Source organism: Oncorhynchus keta, chromosome 12 (assembly GCF_023373465.1).
Source record: "Oncorhynchus keta strain PuntledgeMale-10-30-2019 chromosome 12, Oket_V2, whole genome shotgun sequence".
Classification (NCBI taxonomy): Eukaryota; Metazoa; Chordata; class Actinopteri; order Salmoniformes; family Salmonidae; genus Oncorhynchus; species Oncorhynchus keta.
In genome coordinates this window covers 33571329-33594441 of record NC_068432.1, presented here as the reverse complement: position 1 = coordinate 33594441, position 23113 = coordinate 33571329, and the positions used below count along the sequence as shown (strand labels likewise).

Here is a 23113-nt window from a genome sequence, read left to right as displayed (position 1 = left end):
ACCCAAAACGTTTGACCCAAGTTAAACCATTTCAAGCTAATGCTACCAAATCCTAATTGAGTGTATGTAAACTTCTGACCCACTGGGAATGTTATGAAAGAAATAAAATCTGAAATAAATCATTCTCTTTACAATTATTCTGACATTTCACATTCTTAAAATAGTGGTGATCCTAACTGACCTAAGACAGGGAATTTGTAATATGATTAAATGTCAGAAATTGTGAAAAACTGAGTTTTAATGTATTCGGCTAAGGTGTATGTAAACTTCAGACTTCAACTGTAGGTTCTGCATGGCAGGAAAGTTGATCTTAGTGATGTACTGTGCTGTATGCACCACCCTCTTGCGCACCTCACAGTTGGATGCTGAGATGTTGCTATATCCAGGTGGAGATGCAACTGGTCAGAATGCTCTCAATGGAACTTTTTGAGGATCTGGGGACCCGTGCCAAATCTTTTCAGTCTCCTGAGGTGGAAAAGGCATTGTCGTGCCCTCTTCACAATTTTTTTGGTGTGTTTGGACCATGATAGTTTGTTGGTGATGTGGACACCAATGAACTTGAAAAGCTCTCGACCCGCTTCGCTATAGCCCGGTTAAATGTGAATGGGGGCATGTCTCCTTTTCCTGTAGTCCACAATCAACTCCTTTGTCTTGCTCATGTTAAGGGAAAGGTTGTTGTCCTGGCACCACACTGCCAGGTCTCTGACCTACTCCCCATAGGCTGTCTCATCATTGTCGGTGTGTCATCAGCAAACATAATAATGGTATTGGAGTCATGCAGGAGTGGACCAAGCATGCACCCTTGAGAGGTCCCGTGTTGAGGATCAGTGTAGCAGATGTGTTGTTGCCTACCCTTACCACCTGTGGGTGGCCTATCAGGAAGGAAGTCCAGGATCCAATTGCATAGGGAGGTGTTTAGTCTCAGAGTCCTTAACTTAGTGATGAGTTTTGTGGACACTATGGTGTTGAACGCTGAGCTGTAGTCAATGAACATGATTCACACAGGTGGGAAAGGGCAGTGTGGAGTGCGATTGAGATGGCGTCATCCGTGGATCTGTTGGGGAGGTATGCGAATTGGAGTGGGTCTGGGGTTTCCGTGATGATGGTGTTGATGTGAGCCATGACCAGCCTTTCAAAGCACTTCATGGCTACCGACGTGAGTGCTACGGGGCGATAGTCATTTAGGCAGATTACCTTTGCTTTCTTGGGCACAGGGACTATGATGGTCTGCTTGAAACATGTAGGTATTACAGACTCAATCAGGGAGAGGTTGAAAATGTCAGTGAAGACACTTGCCAGTTGACCACACGTCCTGTTAATCCATCTGGCCTTGTGAATGTTGACCTGCTTAAAGGTCTTGCTCACATCGGCTACAGAGAGCGTGATCACACAGTCGTCTGGAACAGCTGGTGCTCTCATGCATGCTTCAGTGTTGCTTGCCTCGAAGCGAGCATTAAAGGCATTCAGTCCGTCTGGTTGGCGTGTATCACTGGGCAGCTCGCAGTTGGGTTTCCCTTTGTAGTCCGTAATAGTTTGCAAGCCCTGACACATTTTTTAAAACCTTTATTTAACTATGCAATTCAGTTAACTTGTTGTGACGAGCAATCCCGTATCCGGGAGCGTAATTATAGCCTCAAGCTCATTACCATAACGCAATATTAACTATTCATGAAAATCGCAAATGAAATGAAATAAATATATTGGCTCACAAGCTTAGCCTTTTGTTAACAACACTGTCATCTCAGATTTTCAAAAAATGCTTTTCAACCATAGCTACACAAGCATTCGTGTAAGAGTACTGATAGCTAGCATAGCATTAAGCCTAGCAATCAGCAGGCAACATTTTCACAAAAACAAGAAAAGCATTCAAATAAAATCATTTACCTTTGAAGAACTTCAGATGTTTTCAATGCGGAGACTCTCAGTTAGATAGCAAATGTTCAGTTTTTCCAAAAATATTATTTTTGTAGGAGAAATCGCTCCGTTTTGTTCATCACATTTGGCTAAGAAAAAACCCAGAAAATTCAGTCATTATAACGCAACCTTTTTTCCAAATTAACTCCATAATATCGACAGAAACATGGCAAACGTTGTTTAGAATCAATCCTCAAGGTGTTTTTCACACATCTATTCGATGATAAATCACTCGTTGCAGTTTGGTTTCTCCTCTGTTCAAAATGGAAAAATGCACGCACCTGGAGATTCCGCAATAGTTCCGATGGAGGACACCGAGCGGACACCTGGTAAATGTAGTCTCTTATGGTCAATTTTCCAATGATATGCCTACAAATACGTCACAATGCTGCAAACACCTTGGGGAAACGACAGAAAGTGTAGGCTCATTCCTTGCGCATTCACAGCCATATAAGGAGACATTGGAACACAGCGCCTCCAAAATCTGGCTCACTTCCTGTATGAAATGTCATCTTGGTTTCGCCTGTAGCATTAGTTCTGTGGCACTCACAGACAATATCTTTGCAGTTTTGGAAACGTCAGAGTGTTTTCTTTCCAAAGCTGTCAATTATATGCATAGTCGAGCATCTTTTCGTGACAAAATATCTTGTTTAAAACGGGAACGTTTTTCATCCAAAAATGAAATACTGTCCCCAGAGGTTCAAGCAGTTAAGGAACAAATTCTTATTTTCAATGACAGCCTCAGAACAGTGGGTTAACTGCCTTATTAAGGGGCAGAATGACAGATTTTTACCTTGTCAGCTCGGAGATTTGATCTTCCAACCTTTCAGTTACTAGTCCACCGCTCTAACAACTAGGCTACCTGCCACCCCACAACTGATTAGCATCAGAGCTGTTGTAGTAGGATTCTATGTTAGTCCTGTATTGACGCTTTGCTTATTTGATGGTTCGTCGGAGGGCAAAGCGGGATTTCTTGTCAGTGTCCGGATTAGTGTCCAGCTCCTTGAAAGTGGCAGCTCTAGCCTGTTGCCTGTAATCCATGGCTTCTGGTTGGGATATGTACGTACGGTCACTGTTGGGATGACGTTGTCGATGCACTTATTGATGCAGCTGGTGACTGAGGTAGTATACTCCTCAATATACTCCTCAATACCATTGGATGAATCCCTGAATATATATCCAGTCTGTGCAAGCAAAACAGTAGCGTAGCATCCACGTCATCTGACCACTTCTGTATTGAGTGAGTCACTGGTACTTCCTGCTTTAGTTTTTTCTTGTCAACAGGAATCAGGAGGATATATTTATGGTCATATTTGTCAAATGAAGGGCGAGGGAGAGCTTTGTATGCGTCTACGTGTGTGGAGTAAATGTTGTCTAAAGTTTTTTTCACCTCTTGTTGCACATTCTGGTAGTTACTGGCTATACTGGCTGGGGGTCGGGACGTGCAGGCGGCTCGGGCGGACTGAGCAGTCCAGCCAATCTACTGCCCACTGTGCACACGCACACCATTTCATTTCAATGTGGAAATTTGGGTAATATTTGGTTGAGACGTGGTTGAGATTTCAACTTTTATTCACCCACTCAAAAAGACAGAAAGAAGTTTGTTGAATTCCAAATGTGTTATCACTATGCTTTCAACCTTCTAAAAGCACAACCAAATTCCAATGGAAAAACAATGATTTTTGGTTAAATTGTCATCTAAATGCGCTTTCAACCATTTATAAGTACAACAAAGTTCAAATGGGAATACACTGGCAGATATTTTGTATTTATACAACAATTGAATGTGTTTTCCCTGTGCTTCATCTAATAGCACAACCAAATGACCTGGATTGCAGTTGAGATTACATTAAAAGTACAAAATCCAAATGATCAATGCTGTTCAATATTCTGTGCAGATTATTACAGCAATTGTGAAGATCTTCACAGACCTGCGACATTTTCATGATATCTTGAACATGCACACTTTCTATGATTACATAATAAGACATTAATAGTTACAGTAGGCTAACCTAAACATGTGAACATGGATGTGTTACCCATTTTAATCTTGAATAAATACTTTTGCATTCATATTTGTATTTGCTGACTGAACAGTAGAGCAGGTGGGACAAAAGTAGGGCCTGTAGGACCTGCCTGGTTTATACTGCTGTTAAGAATGCAGAGGAGCGCTTTATTATATACAGATTTCTCCCCATCCTAGCTACTGTTGTATCAATATGTTTTGACCATGACACAATCCAGGGTTAATCCAAGCAGTTTAGTCTCCTCAACTTGCTCAAGTTCCATATTATTCATTACAATATATAGTTGAAGTTTAGGGTTTAGTGAAGGATTTGTCCCAAATCAATGCTTTTAGTTTTTGAAATATTTAGGACTAATAGTATTCCTTGCCACCCATTCAGATAGAACAACAGCTCTTTGTTAAGTGTTGTTGTCATTTCAGTTGCTGTGGAAGCTGATGTGTATGTTAGTGTGTATGTTAGTGTTGAGTCATCTGCATACATGGGCATACACGGACACACTGGCTTTACTCAAAGCCAGTGGCATGTCGTTAGTAAAGATTGAAAAATGTAAGGGGCCTAGACAGTTGCCCTGAGGAATTCCTGATTCTACCTGGACTTTGATGGAGAGGCTTCCATTAAAGAACACCCTCTGTGTTCAGTTAGACAGGACATATATATCCACAGTATAGCAGGGGGTGTAAAGCCATGACACATGTTTATCCAGCAACAGACCATGAACTATAATGTCAAAAGCCTTACTGAAGTCTAATAAAACAGCCCCCATGATCTTTTTATCATCAATTTATCTCAGCCAATCAATCTTTCGAAGTCTTTCGAAGTTGCTGTGCTTGTTGAATGTCCTTCCCTATAAGCGTGCTGAAAGTTTGTTGTCAATTTGTTTACTGTAAAATAGCATTGTATCTGGTCAAGCACAAGTTTTCCAAAAGTATACTATGGCTTGGTAACAGCCAGATTGGTTGGCTATTTGAGCCAGTAAAGGGGGCTTTACTATTCTTAGGTAGGGGGAAAACTTTTGCTTCACTCCAGGCCTGAGGGCACACAGGTTTTAGTAGGCTTCAATTGAAGATATGGCAAATAGGAGTGGCAATATCATCTGCTATTATACTCAGTAATTTTCCTTCCAAGTTGTTAGACCCCAGTGGCCTGTCATTGATGATAGACAACCATTTTTTCACCTCTTCCACATATACTTTACAGAATTCATAATTTAGTCAGATAAACTTGGATATGTAGTGTCTGCATTTGTTGCTGGCATGTCATGCCTAAGTTTGCTAATCTTGCTAATGAAAAAATCATTAAAGTAGTGTTACGGTTTTCTAATGGTGAAGGAGAGTCGGACCAAACTGCAGCGTGTCGATTTCAATCCATGTTTATTTAAACAAACGTAAAACACGACTAAATACGAACACTACAACACTACAAAACAATAAACAAAACAAAAACCGAAACAGCCTATACATGTCAACTAACATCTAACAAGGACATCAAGACACTCAGGACAATCACCCACAATACAACCAAAGAATATGGCTGCCTAAATATGGTTCCCAATCAGAGACAACGATAACCACCTGCCTCTGATTGAGAACCACTTCAGACAGCCATATACTTTCCTAGAACACCCCACTAAGCTACAACCCCACTAAGCTACACACCACATACAAAAACCCATGTCACACCCTGGCCTGACCAAATACATGAAGAAAAACACAAAATACTTCGACCAGGGCGTGACAAGTAGTAAGAATTATCAATGTGTTTTATGATGAATGAGCCATCTGATTCAATGAATGATGGAGCTGAGTTTGCCTTTTTGCCCAAAATTGAATTAAAAGGTGCTATCATTCTTTATATAATTTATATGTGTCATACTATAGATTCTACTTCTTTTTATTCAGTTCAGTCACATAATTTCTCAATTTGCAGTATGTTTTCCAACCAGTTGTGCAGCCAGACTTATTTCTGTAACAGCGTTCGTCTGTTGAAAGAGGAGCGGACCAAAATGTTGCGTGGTGGTTACTCATGTTCTTTTATTAAAATTTGAACGATACATTAAATAACTAAATATACAAAACAACAAACGGAACGTGAAAACCTATACAGCCTATCTTGTGAAAACAAACACAGAGACAGGAACAATCACCCACAAACACACAGTGAAACCCAGGCTACCTAAATATGGTTCCCGATCAGAGACAACGAGAATCACCTGACTCTGATTGAGAACCGCCTCAGGCAGCTATAGACTATGCTAGACAACCCTACTCAACCACAATCCCAATACCTACTAAACCCCATTACAAAAACACACCACAAAATAAACCCATGTCACACCCTGGCCTGACCAAATAAATAAAGAAAACACAAAATACTAAGACCAAGGCGTGACAATTTCCTTTTGCCTCATCCTTCTCAACCAGCCATTTTTTAAATTTCTCATCAATCTAAGGGGATTTAAAAAAATTACAATCATTTTTTTAATGGGTGCATGCTTATTTGTAACTGGAATAAGCAATTTCATAAATATGTCAAGTGCAGTGTCTGGTTTCTCCTCATTACACACCACAGACTAGCACATATTATTTTCATAATCAACATGCGAATCACTACAAAACTTATTCTATTACCTCTTATACACTATATTAGGACCAGCCTTTGGAACTTTAGTTTTCCTAGATATGGCTACTGTCATTGTGATCACTACATCCGATGGATTTGGATACTGCTTTTAATCAAATCCCAGCAGCATTAGTAGAGATGTGATCAGTGCATGTTGATGATTTCATTCCTCTGCTGTTTCTAACTACCATGGTAGGTTGACTGATAACCTGGTTGCAGGCACTGGTTACAGTTTGAAGCTTTTTCTTGAGTGGGCAGCTTAATGAAAGCCAGTCAATATTGAAATCACCCAGACAAATATACCTCTCTGTTGGTATCACATACATTACCAAGCATTTCACACATATTATCCAGATAAAGACTGTTAGCACTTGGTGGACTTTAGTGAGGCATATTAATCTGTAGCCGTATTACTTCAACAGTATTTAGCTATCTTTACAGGAATGTGGTTCTGAACATAGACAGCAAAGCACTGTTAGCATTTCTTCCTTTTTTGTAGATGTTATAACCATGTATTGCTGCCACTGTATCATCAAAGGTATTATCTAAGTAAGTTTCAGAGATTGTCAGAATGTGAATGTCATCTGTTACTAGCAAGTTATTGATTTCATTAACCTTGTTTCTTAAGCTACATATGTTAATGTGGGCCCTTTTTAGGACTTTTCTGAGATGCTTGATTGTTTTCATTGCTTTATTGGGAAGCTTAGCAGAAGAAGACATGCTCATGTTATTTATGTTTGAGCTGATAGTGCAGGGTGAGCTGCACACAGTGGACTTCCTACTAGGGCACACCGCCTCAGTGCTAACCATATAACTCTGGTTCATAGGCACATGATTACAGCATACAATAGCTGTAGGATCAATAGAGGCATTCAGGGCAGTCACAGGGACATAAATTAAGTTACTTACATTGTGTCTGCAAACACCCCTGGGACAATGTACATTTGCAGCTGGGCTTGGGTCATTGATAAGTGATTGTCTCAATGCATCCTTGAAATGTATGGACAGAGTCCAGAAGCCAAGATGATTTGGATGGACTCTGTCATTCCTGTAGAGCATCTTCTGTTTCCAGAAGGTGACATGGTTATCTATAAAAGTGATTCCAGCAGAGCTACAGTATTCTTTTGGCTAGGTGTGTAATGCCAGTAACCTGCTGAATCTTTCACACCCGGGGCCGAACGATGGTGCTGGACCTGAAATAATTGGCAGCTTTTTGGAATCTTTCAATGCTAGAATCAGTTCCCAGCTAGCCCTCCTAATGTCATTTGACCCCACACGGACTACGACAGCGTCAGTTCCTGGCAGCTGTCATAGAACGGTCGGAAGCAGCCTTGTAATGTCCTGTACTCGTGCTCTAGAAAAGCAAATGTTTTTTTTTGCACCGGGAACCCTGATATTTCTTAACATAGAACTGCCAATGACGACACCTGGTGCAATGGCTGAGGAGGTCCTTACCGTTCTTACGCCTTGAGTGGTTTCGCAAACACCTTGAGGGCTGAAGGGAGTGGGGCCAATGGACCTGTGACAGCTGTAGTATCCATCTTGGATGATGAATGGGCCGAAGTCTCGGACAGCCTCACAGTCTGATGAGGATGGGAGCTCTGAGGATCTGAACATGAGGTAGAAGCCACCAAAGACAGAGACAGAACAGAGTATGAAGGTGCAGGTACCTTTGGATTTGATCTCGAATCGGAAGCCCCCAGGGAAGGTAAGCCTACACCAATCACACAATAAATTTGAATTTTTATACAATTCACGATGTGGAAAATTAATGACGGTGTAGAGTATTATAACTCAGGCTAGTGAAACACGTTTCATCAACAACATACTCAGTGGTGAACTGAGCATGGTTAGGGTAGAGAGTGACCATTCGCGCGGACAAGCATACAAATGCCAACCCGCCTAGACACATGTCCATGTGGACGCATATCCCAATGCATCCATATGACACTGGAAAAAAATGGCTGGCCTGAGCCATCTGAGTTGCCCAACCCATACACCCGCAACGAAGATCTTTTGTTTTGTATACAGAGTGACCAGTAGATTGGCCAGACCAATCAGCCAGCACGAGCTGCCTGCACGTCCCAACACCCAGCCAGTATAGCTAGTAGCTCTCACCCCGACACTGTTTCCTTCCCTCCTCTTATTTTTGTTTTTTTTCTACAGTTTCTCAAGGGGCCATGCAACAAACCTGTTCCATAGGCTCTGAAACTATTTCTGGGGATAAAATGATTTTAAGTGTGACAAGACTAAATGATGTTAGGCCATGCAGCAAACAGATTTACTTGAACTGAAGTACTTAGGCTTTTATATCACTAAAGCCAACTGATGTTTTATGGATCTATCTATTGGCACTGTTGCTTTCGTCATGCTGAGTGAATTCGAAAATGAAAATGAAAGGCTGAATCAACGTTGTATCAAGGTTATTTCAACCTAAAAATATATGTAAGGATTGTTGAATAAACGTGGAAACTGATTGGATTTGCAAAAAGTCATCACCATTTTTTTTACCCAACTTTTAATTCCAATGACATGGTGAAACTATACTTTTTTTCACTTTGAATTCAGGTTAAATAAATCAAAACTGGACATTGAAATTACTTCTGTGCCCATTGGGATGTTTGATTATTATTCATGAATGACTCTGTAAGTGTTGATGCCATCTACAGTACAACACCTTCACCTGGCTTTGAGTCATGTTCAGTGAGGGGGCAAGCTTGGCTCTTTCATCTGAAGACAGGTACTTATTCTGTTGAACGGTTGTCTCAGGGTTCAACATTTGATAGCCACTGAAGGTTAGTCTGGTGTGTTGAACTTTTCTGTCTGTATTGCTTCTGTCTCAGGTTAGAGAACAGAACACAGTAAATACATCATAATGGCCATTCACAGCTCCATTTACATTCTGTATCGCCCCATTTGATCTAAATAATGTATGCATTAAGATAAAACTAGTGAATGAAAAAATTATGTAAAAAATAGTTTAAAAAACAAAACAATTATTGTGGTATTCATAAACATTAATCCATTAACTCATCTTCTTTACTGAATAAATAATAAACAAATTAACAGCATACATTTTGCAAAGTCATTTTGCTGAGCGGAGAAGAGTGGGTAGGTGAGGCTGTGTTTTCATACCACTCCCCCAACCTTAAACTGAAGAGGTTGTTCTGTCTCAAAAAAAAACTAGACACCTGTCACTCTAACACAAGCCAACGTCACTGCTGCCCTGCTACTGTATCAGTCCAGTCTGTAGACTCCATAGATAATAACCACACTTCAAGACAGGCAAACCTGAAGAGAATGGGGAACAGTAAGAGCAGTGGTAGGAATACAATATTAATATTATTCACATTCTGATGTGTTCAACAACAGATGTGTAGACAGATATAACACATGTACAGAAATGAAATCTAATATAATTTAAACATAAGCATTAAGGTGTCTGTAATAGAATATACTTGTGAAAAACGTGTGAACACATTATTAAATACATTTTTATAGCTTCCCAATGTTATTTTACGATGGCTTACTAAATTGCTCGGTGGCTTCAAAAGCCCCCTGTCTGTCTTCTAGGGGGCATACACATTATTGGTAAAAACATAGCAAATATTGCTATTCTAAAATGAAATGGTAATCTATTAATAACAAGCAAGGTTGGGGAGTAACGGATTACATGAAGGGATAAAATAAACTGTAATCCGTTACCAGCAAAACTATTGTTATCAGATTACGGATACTTTTGAAAAACTAGAGATTACTTCGAGGATTACTTTTAAATTCAGAAAGGATGTTTGCGGATTTTTTTTTTACACTTCTCTGTTTTTTTTCAATGACATTCAATTCAGCATTGAAAAAAGGCGTTTACAACTGGATCGCGGGAAAAGAGCAGGAATAGGCTTTCGTAGGCTACAGTCCAAGCTATGTCTTCCAAATGTGCGACTGCTGTCGGTATCCAAAGATTATCCAACTTGAATAAATGCTTGGAGGTAAGGATGACAGCAGTGGTGTAGTCTAAGGCGATACGTTTATGATTTGTTTTAAAAAATCTACACAGCGCATTGATGTGAAGCACAATATTGCTCTCTCATTTAGCTATTTTCGGTTTTCGGATTGTGGTTGTTATGTATGTCTGTTCACAAATCTAAATGTGTATTTGAACCCAATAATGGTTAACCTCAAGAAGTTTAAAACTGCCAATCAATCATTCTTTTTGGAACCAGTGGACGGCCTGTGAAAAACGCGCTCTTGTAACAGCTGCATAGTGCGGATCCAAGCCTATGGAATAAGTGTTTTTTTTATTGCTCAGTCTAATTCTTGCTGATATATATTTTTTTAATCCATAGGCCTAATGGACACATGCGCAAACTTGCACACTTTTGATAGACTTAAAAAGAGGCAATCTGTAGTTGCTACATCATTTTGTGGATTTATAAATTATATACATATATACATATATGTATCCATTGATTCTGGTCAGTCCTTGCATCCATAGCTCTGTCAATTAACCTGAGAGTGGTTACATTTTTCCAGGGCCATTCCTCAGCTTTTTACCAAAACAGAGGCTGGGTGGCTGTTTTGTTATTGTTTCATCAGTGGATTTGCCCTTTAAACAGCTGCATATTATCAAGTGTCACCAACAAAAATGTAAACAATTGGCCTATAGCAAATGCAGCATATGGCATCATTTTTAACATGTAAATAGCACTTTTCAGTAGTGCTCAAAGCTTGCCATTCCATGAGCGCAGCATTTATTTTTCAACTGGAATCAATGAGCCCAATCAGTCCTCCATGACAACAAAATCATAAACAACAGAGTCGGGCTGGCTATTAAGTCCTTAGTTTTGGGGTCATGCTCAGGTAAAACAATTTGGCTAATCTATATTTCCAAGTTCTATTCTTGAAGATCAAGGGGTATAACATGTATTGGAATGACTGGAATTCTGATAGACTTTGGTTTCTAATGTAAATTTATATTTTAATTATATTCTTATATGTAGTAGAAAGCGATGGGTTAGAAGAAGCCTACATAACCAACCCATAAAGTAACATTTTACAATTATATATGGCCAACTTTAACTTTAATTTATCCTGCAATAGCTGTCATTCAATTGGTAACGTACATTTTTGTCTTCTTCTAATGGGGAAAGTAATCTAAAAGTAACGAAATGTAATCAGGTTACATTACTGAGTTTGGCTAATCCAAAAGTTACGTTACTGATTACAATTCTGGACAGGTAACTAGTAACTGTAATGTATTACATGTAAAAGGTAACCTACCCAACCCTGATAACAAGACATAGATTTCCATTGTTGTTTGTATATAGTTGGTGCAGAAAATGAACATCCAATTCTAGATCTGCAAATATATAAAGAGACCAATTATCAGCAAGTATCTAACAAATTATTTATTTAATACCATGCAAGCACAGACATTGGAATGTTTGTGGAGTCATAAAATGCCGTACACTAATTATAGGAGTTTAACATCCATTTCTGTAGGCCTATAGAAAACTTTCTTCCCACGGGATCTTCTTAATCATGTGCAGCAGGGTACCAGGAGGATGTTTCCTAGAAATGGTTTGCATACAACAATGTCAATAATCACAAAGAGATGCCTTCAAGACTGCTTAGTGGAACACAAGTATGTCAGAGGTTGGCATTGAAGACTGGGCAAGGCACTACAAGTCCTTACACCATGGTGCCTCCCTACAAGCTATGGGTGTTGATTGTGTTCCGGCCTGACATAGAAAAGGAAATCATCTTAAACAGCTAAATCCAAGGGAAAGTTTTGGGATTTACAAACTACAGGCCACTAAGTACCCTGGTTTAAATGAAGATATGGATTTCTCACCTTTCCTGTAGATTCTTGAGAAGTCCCTTTGCTGTCATCTAGTAGTAGACCTATTGTTTTTTTGCCCTCTGCTGTGTTTAGTCTCCTGCCTACATGTTTGCTGTGATCTAGTCTACTGTAAAATAGATTTTGCCCAGTCATTCAAGGTTAGAACTACTTTTCTAAGGATTCTGATGCTTCTAGCTTTGATTTGCATTTTGATAAAATACTGTATACTGAACAACAATATAAACGCAACATGCAACAATTTCAACGATTTTACTGACTTACAGTTCATATAAGGGAATCAATCAATTCAAATGTTTTTATTGGGCCCAAATCTATGGATTTCACATAATTGGGGATGGGAACAGCAATCAGTAGGTTTTGGAGGGCATATGTCCACCGACTTAGGAGCCAGGCTCACCCAATGGGGAGCCAGGCCCAGCCAATCAGAATGAAATTTGCCCCACAAAAGTGCAGTTTCATCAACTGTCCGGGTGGCTGGCCTCAGACGATCCCGCAGGTGAAGAAGATGGATGTGGAGGTCCCGGGCTGGCGTGTTTACACATGTTCTGTGGTTGTGAGGCCATTAGGGTGTACCTCCAAATTTTCTAAAATGGCATTGGAGGCGGCTTATAGTAGAGAAATTAACATTCAATTCTCAAACAGCTCTGGTGGACATTCATGCAGTCAACATGCCAATTGCACACTTCCTCAACACTTGAGACATCTGTGGCATTGTGTGTTGTGACAAAACTGCACATTGTAGAGTGACCTTTTATTGTTCCCAGCACAACATGCACCTGTGTACTAATCATGCTGTTTAATCAGCTTTTTGATTTGCATCACCTGTCAGGTGGATGGATTATCTTGGCAAAGGAGAAATGCTCACTAACAGGGATGTAAACACATTTGTTAGAGAAACAAGCTTTTAGTGAGTATGGAACATTTCTGGGATCTTTTATTTCAGCTCATGAAACATGGGACCAACACTTTACATTTTGTGTTTATAGTTTTGTTCAGTATATTTAACTTTTTGATGTGTATAGCATTGCTTACTAGGTGTTGTCCTCTGATTTCTGTAACTAATCTCCCCTTCAAATCAGGGTTGATTGGAAAATGCTGTCAAAAAGAGGACATCGTATTATCGTATCTTTGTACTCCCTGACTAAGGCCATGCAGCCAAAACACGTCTGCGTTTGTAATCTTTGTTTCCATTAAACATGCCATACAAATAAAGCCATTTTAATGAACTATGTGAAGAGTGCCTTGGTCCTTCATTTTTGATGACCAATTTACCCCTTTTACCAAATACGTTAATAATTAATATGTCATTTGGACTTTAGCAAGAGATAATGAAACTAAAGGATCAGTGAGATCTTTGCTATAAAACCATAAACTCAAGGACATTGAGGCTTAAGTGTAGTCAAGACCATAATATGAATAACAAAGTTCACAAATATTTTTTTATAGTACATGAAATGTGATGAAGTTATTAAGCACAGGAAACCCATAAACTTCATTTTCACACTTGTCTTGACTTGTCTGCAAACTGCGAGAATGTTTACACTTATCTTAAAGTTTTCTGAAGGAAAGTAGACTTGCCATTAGACCACCATTAAAAAGAATCTTCCTCCCTCTCTTTAGAATTTTGTCCAAAACATGGGCGTCACTGTCTGGCGCCCCTGTTCTTCCATGAAGGGGTATTGGGGACCCAGGTGTGTCTGAGTCTGGGAGGTAGGCGTGTGGAGAGGAACAGGGAGACCTTCCAGAATGGTCTGACCTTCAGCAGTTGTCCAATCAGGGTCCAGGAGAAGATACATCTGCGGGTGGAGCTTTGTGACCAGCACTGGAATGGAGCTTTGCGGGTGGGATTCACCTCCATACCCCCCTCCTCCTGTGGGCCACTCTTCCCCCCTGCCATGGCCATCCCTGACCTCACTACCATCGACCGGTACTGGGCAGCCCCCGTGCCCTCCAGCCTCAACATGCCAGAGGCAGAGCTCCGCTTCTGGGTAACCCCTAAAGGGGTGCTGGTGTGCGAGGGGCAAAATCGTGTGAGGTACCTGCTCCTGGAGGGGGTGGATGTGAGAAGCCCCCTCTGGGCTATTATAGATGTCTACGGGCAGACCAGAGCTGTGCTCTTATTGGGTGAGGCATTTGGTGAATTTCTTGTTTAATCAAATGTAAAAATCTATTTTGTTCCAGATTCTATCAAAATACTACTTAACTGATCTGTTCTTTATATTATTCTTCCATTCCTCAGGATCAAAACAAAAAGGATGCAATACGTGTAGGTCCTGCCCTTATGAGGACAGCTGCATGTGTGTGAACAAGGGTCTTCCCAGTTGCACCCCTCGGGGCATCCACCTCCCCACTGACCCTATCACTACCACACAGATGGACTCCTCTGCAGGCGAGTAACCAATTGCATTATTACAGTCTAGTCATTCAGGCTGGGGAGTGTAAAAGCAATAAAATTGATATGGTTACAATACAGTTTAATTTAAATGTTTAGAATAATATGGATTTCTGTTGATCGTGATCTCTAAAGGTGATTAAAGTTCTCTTTGCAACTTCTGTCTTGGCTTGGTGATCATAATGTTTTTGTTGTTGTTGCTGTTTATCTATCCTACACTGTAGAGCGGGACTTGGTTGAAGATTGCGCTGTGTGTCTATCCTTGAGAGCTTCTGTTGTCCTATCCTGTGGGCACCGCTGCCTGTGCCAATGCTGCGCAGTGCGCGTCACCGCTGAGTTTGGAATCTGCCCGCTGTGTCGCCAGTCAATCAGATAGCGCTGACAGGTGGAAAGAAAGTTGACTGACAAAAATTGAAAGCACATTTTCTATACCAGGTGAAATCGCACATCATTAGTTCATTGTTATGGATGTGCCAAATAAATGTCACTAGAAAACACCTTAGACAAATGCAGTTACTTTGTTGTTACTCTGGCTGCACTGTTGACGTGACCTTAAGTTAGCCATAGTTGGCTAGCTAGCAAGCAAGGGATAAGAAAGTTGCCAGCCAGTATGGCAGTATAACATTTAGATAGAACGACTGGGTCGCGTCCATAGATACTGAACAAAAATACTTAATGACTGGATCACGTCTCTGGCAACGAACCGATAGAAAGAATGACCTGCCGGCTTGGGTAGCAACTCTAGGTTTGTGTCGGGACTATATGTTTCGGGGCAATATGTTGTGGAAGGATGAAATAGTATGAATAAATTCATAAAAATAACATTTTCAATGAAAATATGTAAATAATTTGAATATGTTGGCAACCCCTTGTATAAAAGTGATAATACCCTTGAAGCCGGTGTTTGGAGGATATATTGCCACCATTTGCAGGCCCTTGACTTTCTCTCGGGCCTAACAACACCCGTGCCAATATATCCTCCAAACACCAGCTTCAAGGGCACTATCACTTAAATAACAGGCCCAGGCTATGCTAACTTGATGTACTGTAGGCCTAGACTTTGTCAATGTACAGATGTGTTAAAAGTTTCACTATATAAATCCACATGTAAATAAAAGTGCATTTATCCTCAAAGGTACACTGTTCTTTTTATTTGTATTTTTACATTGTAGTTATTTAGCAGTCGCTCTTGTCCAAAGCGATTTACATCTTAAGATAGCTAGGTAGGACAACAACATATCAGTCATAGTAAGTACATTTTTCCTCAATAAAGTAGCTATCAATCAGCAAGGTCACTTTCGATGGGCCTAAGGACATTATATTCTTAGTCTGATAAAAACAACAAGTTCATCTTGTCAAAATGTAACAAAGCAACAGTAAACATGTCGTCCACCACGAATGATTCTCCCCTCTCAGGCCAATTAGTGACGACGAAAGTAACTCGCTCATTTCAAAACAAATACAAACATTTATGTTAACAGATAGGCATTTCCCATTACGGTATCTTATTTTCCCAATTGGTTTGTTTTAGCTTCATTCATTCACACATCCGGATGCTTTAGACCTAAACTGGAGACGCGCATGTGACGGAGTAGCAGCCTGTCACGTTCACGTGCTAGTCAGAACTAGGAACCTCGGAAATGTCCGACTTGCTAACGGACTGTAGTTATACTCGTGCAGTGTTTAACGAATCAACAAGTAGGACATTTCCAAGTATCCCAATTCCGACTGGTACATGACTACGGCATAATCACGCTTTGTCAGTGATCCCGCACGTCATCAATTTCCTAATTGCCTCAGGGCAGTCTTTCAACTAAGGGATTAGACCCGGATACAGGTCGAGGTTCTTTATATTTGTCTTAAACTGTCTGCAAGCTTTTTTTGTCTGGGCATTGCAATGCAGGTGAGTTTAATTTTCGGTTGAATTTAAATGCACTATTCATATTTGGCAAATAAATAATTGTTGTCTATTCCTTTGACATGTCTCTAATGTTGTTTAGACTACATTAGTTTTGTCCTTTTGATTATTGTGCTATAAACAATAAGCAAATGCATTTGTAAATCATGTGGGAGAAGGCAGCAGTTCAATAATAACAATAGTTTAATAGACAGACATTGGAAAAGTAATATCATAGGTCTACATTATTGTAAAATACTACAGGCATAAGGTTTTAACTGTACAGTATGTTATATATTACTCTAGTGTGTACCAGTAAGTCTACTTACTGACAGAGATACAATCTCTTCATGTACAAATGTTCTTGGGTGGAGGCTCCCTATCTCACAAGTGCAAGGGCGCTCAGCTGCCGTACCACCTCTCTTGCTGTATCTGCATTTGTCAGGTCACTGGATTTACTTAGCTTCATCTCTCCAGTTGCCACAGTGACCTCTGACCTGTGGCTCTGATGACAGTGGTGACCCTGACTGGTGACCCTGACTGGCGAGTGGGTGATGTCATAATAGAGAGACTACTGCAGGGATGCTGCATGTGCAGGCTCAGAACAACATCAAGAGCTCCAGACCACAGCTAAAACTGCTCATACACAGGTAGGTAGGTTGGAGCCTCTCAGGGAGGTAGGCTACCACACTAATAGAGAAGAGTTTTATATTCACTTCACATGACTATTTCAAATTGGGTTCTGTTCAAATGGTTTCTCCCTGTCCCTCCATCCCAGACCTAAATCAGTCTTTGGACTGACCAGAGGTGAAGCTCTTCTTCAGGAGTTAGTCTTTACATTTACATTTAAGTCATTTAGCAGACGCTCTTATCCAGAGCGACTTACAAATTGGTGCATACACCTTATGACAACCAGTGGAACAGCCACTTGCATCTAAATCTTGTTGGGGGGGTGAGAAGGATTACTTACCCTTACTTACCCTATCCTAGGTATTCCTTGAAGAGGTGGGGTTTCAGGTGTCTCCGGAAGGTGGTGATTGACTCCGCTGTCCTGGCGTCGTGAGGGAGTTTGTTCCACCATTGGGGGCCAGAGCAGCGAACAGTTTTGACTGGGCTGAGCGGGAACTGTACTTCCTCAGTGGTAGGGAGGCGAGCAGGCCAGAGGTGGATGAACGCAGTGCCCTTGTTTGGGTGTAGGGCCTGATCAGAGCCTGGAGGTACTGAGGTGCCGTTCCCCTCACAGCTCCGTAGGCGAGCACCATGGTCTTGTAGCGGATGCGAGCTTCAACTGGAAGCCAGTGGAGAGAGCGGAGGAGCGGGGTGACGTGAGAGAACTTGGGAAGGTTGAACACCAGACGGGCTGCGGCGTTCTGGATGAGTTGTAGGGGTTTAATGGCACAGGCAGGGAGCCCAGCCAACAGCTTCTCTTTACTGTATAGAGATCTATTGATATATATTTCTGATATTAATTTATATAAATATATGACTATGTGACTATACTCAATACAGATTGAAGCAGCTATAGGAAGTTTTGAATTATTTAATATTGTCTCTAGATTGTTGTAAAGCAAGGTTTAAAAGCCAGTTGAGAGAGTAATGAGAACTACAGCAAACAGCAGTATTACAGGACAGCGCCTGTACAGAACATTCTGCCTAACTTGACTTCCATACCTAGACATGTCTCCCATGAATCTTGTGGTAAGAAAGACGGATCATATCCCCAAAAACAACAAGAGGTGACTGACTCAGGAGAGTCAATTGATTTTAAGGTCATAGCCAATATATTGTGATTAAAGTAGTTTACTGCCCCCATGTGGCTACTCTGTATGCTGCCCCATGCAGGGACAGGTGACTCTCCCAATTACAGTTGCATTTGTACTAACAAAAGAGAAGACATCATCTGTATGTAGTGTATGACAAATGTAATAATTGCATAATTATTCTCCGCTCTTAGATATTTGTCACAGTTGTGATGTCCCCAGGCAGAGGCATCTTCTTATATAATAATAATAATAATATATATGCCATTTAGCAGACGCTTTTATCCAAAGCGACTTACAGTCATGTGTGCATACATTCTACGTATGGGTGGTCCCGGGAATCGAACCCACTACCCTGGCGTTAGAAGCGCCATGCTCTACCAACTGAGCTACAGAAGGACTCTGAGGTCTACCAGAGAATCCAGGGCAGGAGAGAAACAACCACAGACCCTCGCCAGTCCAACACCTTCCACCTGATACAGGAGGTGCTGGAGGAAGACTGTAGAAGTGAGTATTTCCATGTTACAATTTATAGAAAACTTATTTTACCCTTTTGGACATACTGAGAGCCAGGTTATCTTTAAGAACAGATATATGGACGAGCAATGCCAGAGCGGAACAGACTTAGATACAGTAGAATAGTATAGAATACAGTATATACATATGAGATGAGTTATGCAAGATATGTAAACATTATTAAGTGACTACGATACCGTAGCAGTATAGAAAACAGTATATACATATGAGATAAGTAATGCCAGATATGTAAACATTATTAAAGTGACTAGTGTTCCATTCCATAAAGTGGCCAGTGATTTCTAGTCCATACCTACAGGCAGCAGCCTCGAATGTGCTAGTGATGGTTGTTTAACAGTCTGATGGCCTTGAGATAGAAGCTGTTTTTCAGTCTCTCTGTTCCAGCTGTGATGCACCTGTGCTGCCTTTGCCTCTGGATGATAGCGGGGTGAACAGGCAGTGGCCTATGTGTGTGTGATAGCGTGGTGAACAGGCAGTGGCCTATGTGTGTGTTCAGATGCAGCCCTGCATACCCAAAAAAATCCTTAGACACGGCCACCCAGCAACCCCTCCTGTTGAGAGTGCAGATGTTCCACAGATGTCAAAGCTGTGGAACTCTCATTGTGTAATAATAAGACTCTGCTATTGATCTCAAGTAAAATATTAACTTTCTTCTCAGGGTGTGCCATGATATAGTCAGCAATTATTGTGTCACAAGTATTTTTTTTAAACAACTTGTTTTTGCCTTCACACAGAGTTAATAGTCAACGTACAAACTGTCCAAAGTCAATGTAACATTGCATGCTGTACTGTATCATTCTGAGATCCATGCAGCTGGGTAAATGTTTGATCCTCTGTGACATTGACTGTCATGGTAATGGAGTTCCTTTCTCTGTAACACTCAAGACGTCAAGATCAAAGAGGGGCATCACAGGACTGAAGAAGCCTTACCAAGACCCAGATCCTTCTATCAGAACTACAACACAGCAACCATGGTTCGAACCTTAAGAGAAATCTAACATTCTACTACCACCACTACCATCTCCCCACAGAATAGACACATTTTATAATGATAACTCACAGGCTACTTGTTGTCGGACCAAACCCAGGACACATGATGTGCTTTACTTATGCTTGAGAGGGGACAAACTTGTCAAATGCCTTTACTGGTGTATTATATTTGTGTGCAGTAGGGGGCAACCTCTACACATTTGCTGCCTGAGTTAGTTTACTCAAAGTGTGTATGTAAGATCTTATTATGATCAAACTACATAATTTAATTATGTGTAACCATACTATGCATTTATTGTAGATATTGGGCTGTTATATCACATTGTTACGTAAGTGGTGATAAGTTGAAATAGAATGTTATTATGTAAATCAACATTAAAGTGAGACATTTGCATGAGATATATAAGTGTTAAGGGAATTTTTATCAATGATGACTAATTATGTATACATTTCAATCAGGACTGACTAATCAGAATACTATTATGTTACCGTATATGTACTAATCAGAATACTATTATATTACTGTATATGTATGAATTTTCTTTTTAATCCTAGTACTGAATATAATGTGTGTAAATATAATCAAGAATTAGAACAATGACTGTCTGTACCATGGTAGAAATGAATTAACTTATAGTCAGTCTGGCTAGAAGGCTTATCTACACAAGCATGGCCTTGGCTCGGTCAGATATTATCTTAAATAGGGAGAGACATGTGAGAACCATACAGCCATTGTACTACAGCGAAGATGACATGGGCTAGTACTGACACTAATGACGTCATTTTCAGTTTATAACCTGTGGTAAAATGTGTGATGGGCAGTACTCTCGTGAATAAAAGCTGCTGTTTGACTTTAAGACTGGGCTCTGTCCATTTTTATAAAGTAAGGGTCATACAAATCCTTATGAATTGACAGAGTATTTAATTTTAATTGGGTGTTAAAACAGAATAATTTAATTCCTGCAACAATAAGAAAGCCCTGAAGGTATATGTGGAAGATGGACATTCAACATTCAGCAGGGGGCAGAAATCCAGAATGATTATAAACCACCTCTTTCAATACAGAATGCCTCAAGAATCAATCTTAACTGGGAAATGGGTTTCCAGGATAACACTGAGAAGATATTTATTGTACTGTGAGATCGTTCTAGAACTTTTAGAACCATGATTGGATGTTTAGTTTTTTCCCCAAGAGGCAATTCAGTTCTCTTCCAACAGTCAAAATGAACCTTCTCTGATACAGACTTTTAAACTGGTCTAGCAGTGTCTTGAGTCAATTTCTACTAGAAAAACAATTGTTCTGATGTAAATAGAGATGGGTAAGGTACTTTGGAGCCACATTATGGTGGCTGTGCAGAGATACATTTTATCTCCTCAATGCTCCCTAAAAATAATTGACATTGAGTGACTGGATAGATATTGCCTGCAGGCTCATGGTTCACTAGACCTCTCCTGGTGAAGCTGGATTTGACATTACAGCCATGATGATTTGACTGACACACAGATGAAGTCGGAAGTTTACATACACTTAGGATGGAGTCATTAAAACTAGTTTTTAACCATTCCACAAATTTCTTGTTAACAAACTATAGTTTTGGCAAGTCGGTTAGGACATCTACTTTGTGCATGACACAAGTAATTTTTCCAACAATTGTTTACAGACAGATTATTTCCCTTATAACTCACTCTATCACAATTCCAGTGGGTCAGAAGTTAACATACACTAAGTTGACTGTGCCTTTAAACAACTTGGAAAATTCCAGAAAATGATGTCATGGCTTTAGAAGCTTCTGATAGGCTAATTGACATAATTTGAGTCATTTGGAGGTGTACCTGTGGATGTATTTCAAGGCCTACCTTGAAACTCAGTGCCTCTTTGCTTGACATCATGGGAAGATCTAAAGAAATCAGCCAAGACCTCAGAAAAGAAATTGTAGACCTCCACAAGTCTGGCTCATCCTTGGGAGCAATTTACAAATGCCTGAAGGTACCACTTTCATATTTACAAACAATAGTACACAAGTATGAACACCATGGGACCACGCAGCCCTCATACCGCAAAGGAAGGAGACGCGTTCTGTCACCTAGAGATGAACGTACTTTGGTGCGAAAAGTGTAAATCAATCCTAGAACAACAGCAAAGGACCTAGTGAAGATGTTGGAGGAAACAGGTACAAAAGTATCTATTTCCACGGTAAAACGAGTCCTATATTGGCATAATCTGAAAGGCTGCTCAGCAAGGAAGAAGCCACTGCTCCAAAACCACCATAAAAAGCCAGAGTACGGTTTGCAACTGCACATGGGGACAAAGATCATACTTTTGGGAGAAATGTCCTCTGGTCTGATGAAACAAAAATAAAACTGCTTGGCCATAATGACCATCATTATGTTTAGAGGGGAAAGGGGGAGGCTTGCAAGCCAAAGAACACCATCCCAACCGTGAAGCATGGGGGTGGCAGCATCTTGTTGTGGGGGTGCATTGATGCAGGAGGGACTGGTGTACTTCACAAAATAGATGGCATCATGGGGAAGGAAGATTATGTGAATATATTGAAGCAACATCTCAAGGCATCAGTCAGGAAGTTAAAGCTTGGTCGCAAATGGGTCTTCCAAAATGGACAATGACCCCAAGCATAATTCCAAAGTTGTGGCAAAATAGCTTAAGGACAACAAAGTCAAGGTATTGGAGTGGCCATCACAAAGCCCTGACCTGAACCCTATAGAAAATCTGCGGGCAGAACTGAAAAAGTTTATGTGAGCAAGGAGGCCTACAAACCTGACTCAGTTACACCAGCTCTGTCAGGAGGAATGGACCAAAAGTCACCCATCTTATTGTGGGAAGCTTGTGGAATGCTACCCGAAACATCTGACCCAAGTTAAACAATTTAAAGGCAATGCTACCAAATCCTAATTGAGCGTATGTAAACTTCTGACCCACTGGGAATGTGACGAAAGAAATAAAGGCTGAAATAAATAATTCTCTCTACTATTATTCTTACATTTTACATTCTTAAAATAAAGTGGTGATCCTAACTGACCTAAGAATTTTTACTCGGATTAAGTGTCAGGAATTGTGAAAAACTGAGTTTAAATGTATTTGGCTAAGGTGTATGTAAA

General features: G+C 40.4%; 1 protein-coding gene and 1 long non-coding RNA gene across 4 annotated transcripts; both read left to right on the top strand.

The window, feature by feature from the left end:
• Positions 1-9763: 9763 nt before the first annotated feature.
• Positions 9764-15958, top strand: LOC118370482 (E3 ubiquitin-protein ligase NEURL3-like). 2 transcript variants are annotated; one of them, XM_035755518.2, is made up of 4 exons: positions 9764-9882; positions 14041-14544; positions 14660-14809; positions 15037-15958. In XM_035755518.2, exons 1-4 carry the CDS (start codon positions 9861-9863, stop codon positions 15186-15188), a joined length of 828 nt encoding a protein of 275 aa, XP_035611411.1. In that variant the 5' UTR covers positions 9764-9860; the 3' UTR covers positions 15189-15958. The 2 variants fall into 2 exon arrangements, with proteins under 2 accessions (XP_035611411.1, XP_035611412.1); XM_035755519.2 differs by lacking the exon at positions 9764-9882 and adding an exon at positions 9889-10546.
• Positions 15959-16418: 460 nt separating this feature from the next.
• LOC118370479 (uncharacterized) lies at positions 16419-20853 on the top strand. 2 transcript variants are annotated; one of them, XR_008060896.1, is made up of 4 exons: positions 16419-16715; positions 17187-17359; positions 18745-18976; positions 19892-20853. It is a non-coding gene; the product is annotated as an uncharacterized LOC118370479 (long non-coding RNA). The 2 variants fall into 2 exon arrangements; XR_008060895.1 differs by having other exon boundaries at positions 16420-16715; positions 18742-18976.
• Positions 20854-23113: the final 2260 nt, after the last annotated feature.

What these genes read in the sequence shown, in the direction of transcription:
- LOC118370482 (XM_035755518.2), top strand. Translation starts at nt 9,861, where the DNA reads ATGGGGAACAGTAAGAGCAGTG. An exon ending in CAGAGCTGTGCTCTTATTGG is followed by an intron (nt 14,545 to 14,659) that starts GTGAGGCATTTG and finishes TCCATTCCTCAG; the next exon opens with GATCAAAACAAAAAGGATGC. An exon ending in ACAGATGGACTCCTCTGCAG is followed by an intron (nt 14,810 to 15,036) that starts GCGAGTAACCAA and finishes CCTACACTGTAG; the next exon opens with AGCGGGACTTGGTTGAAGAT.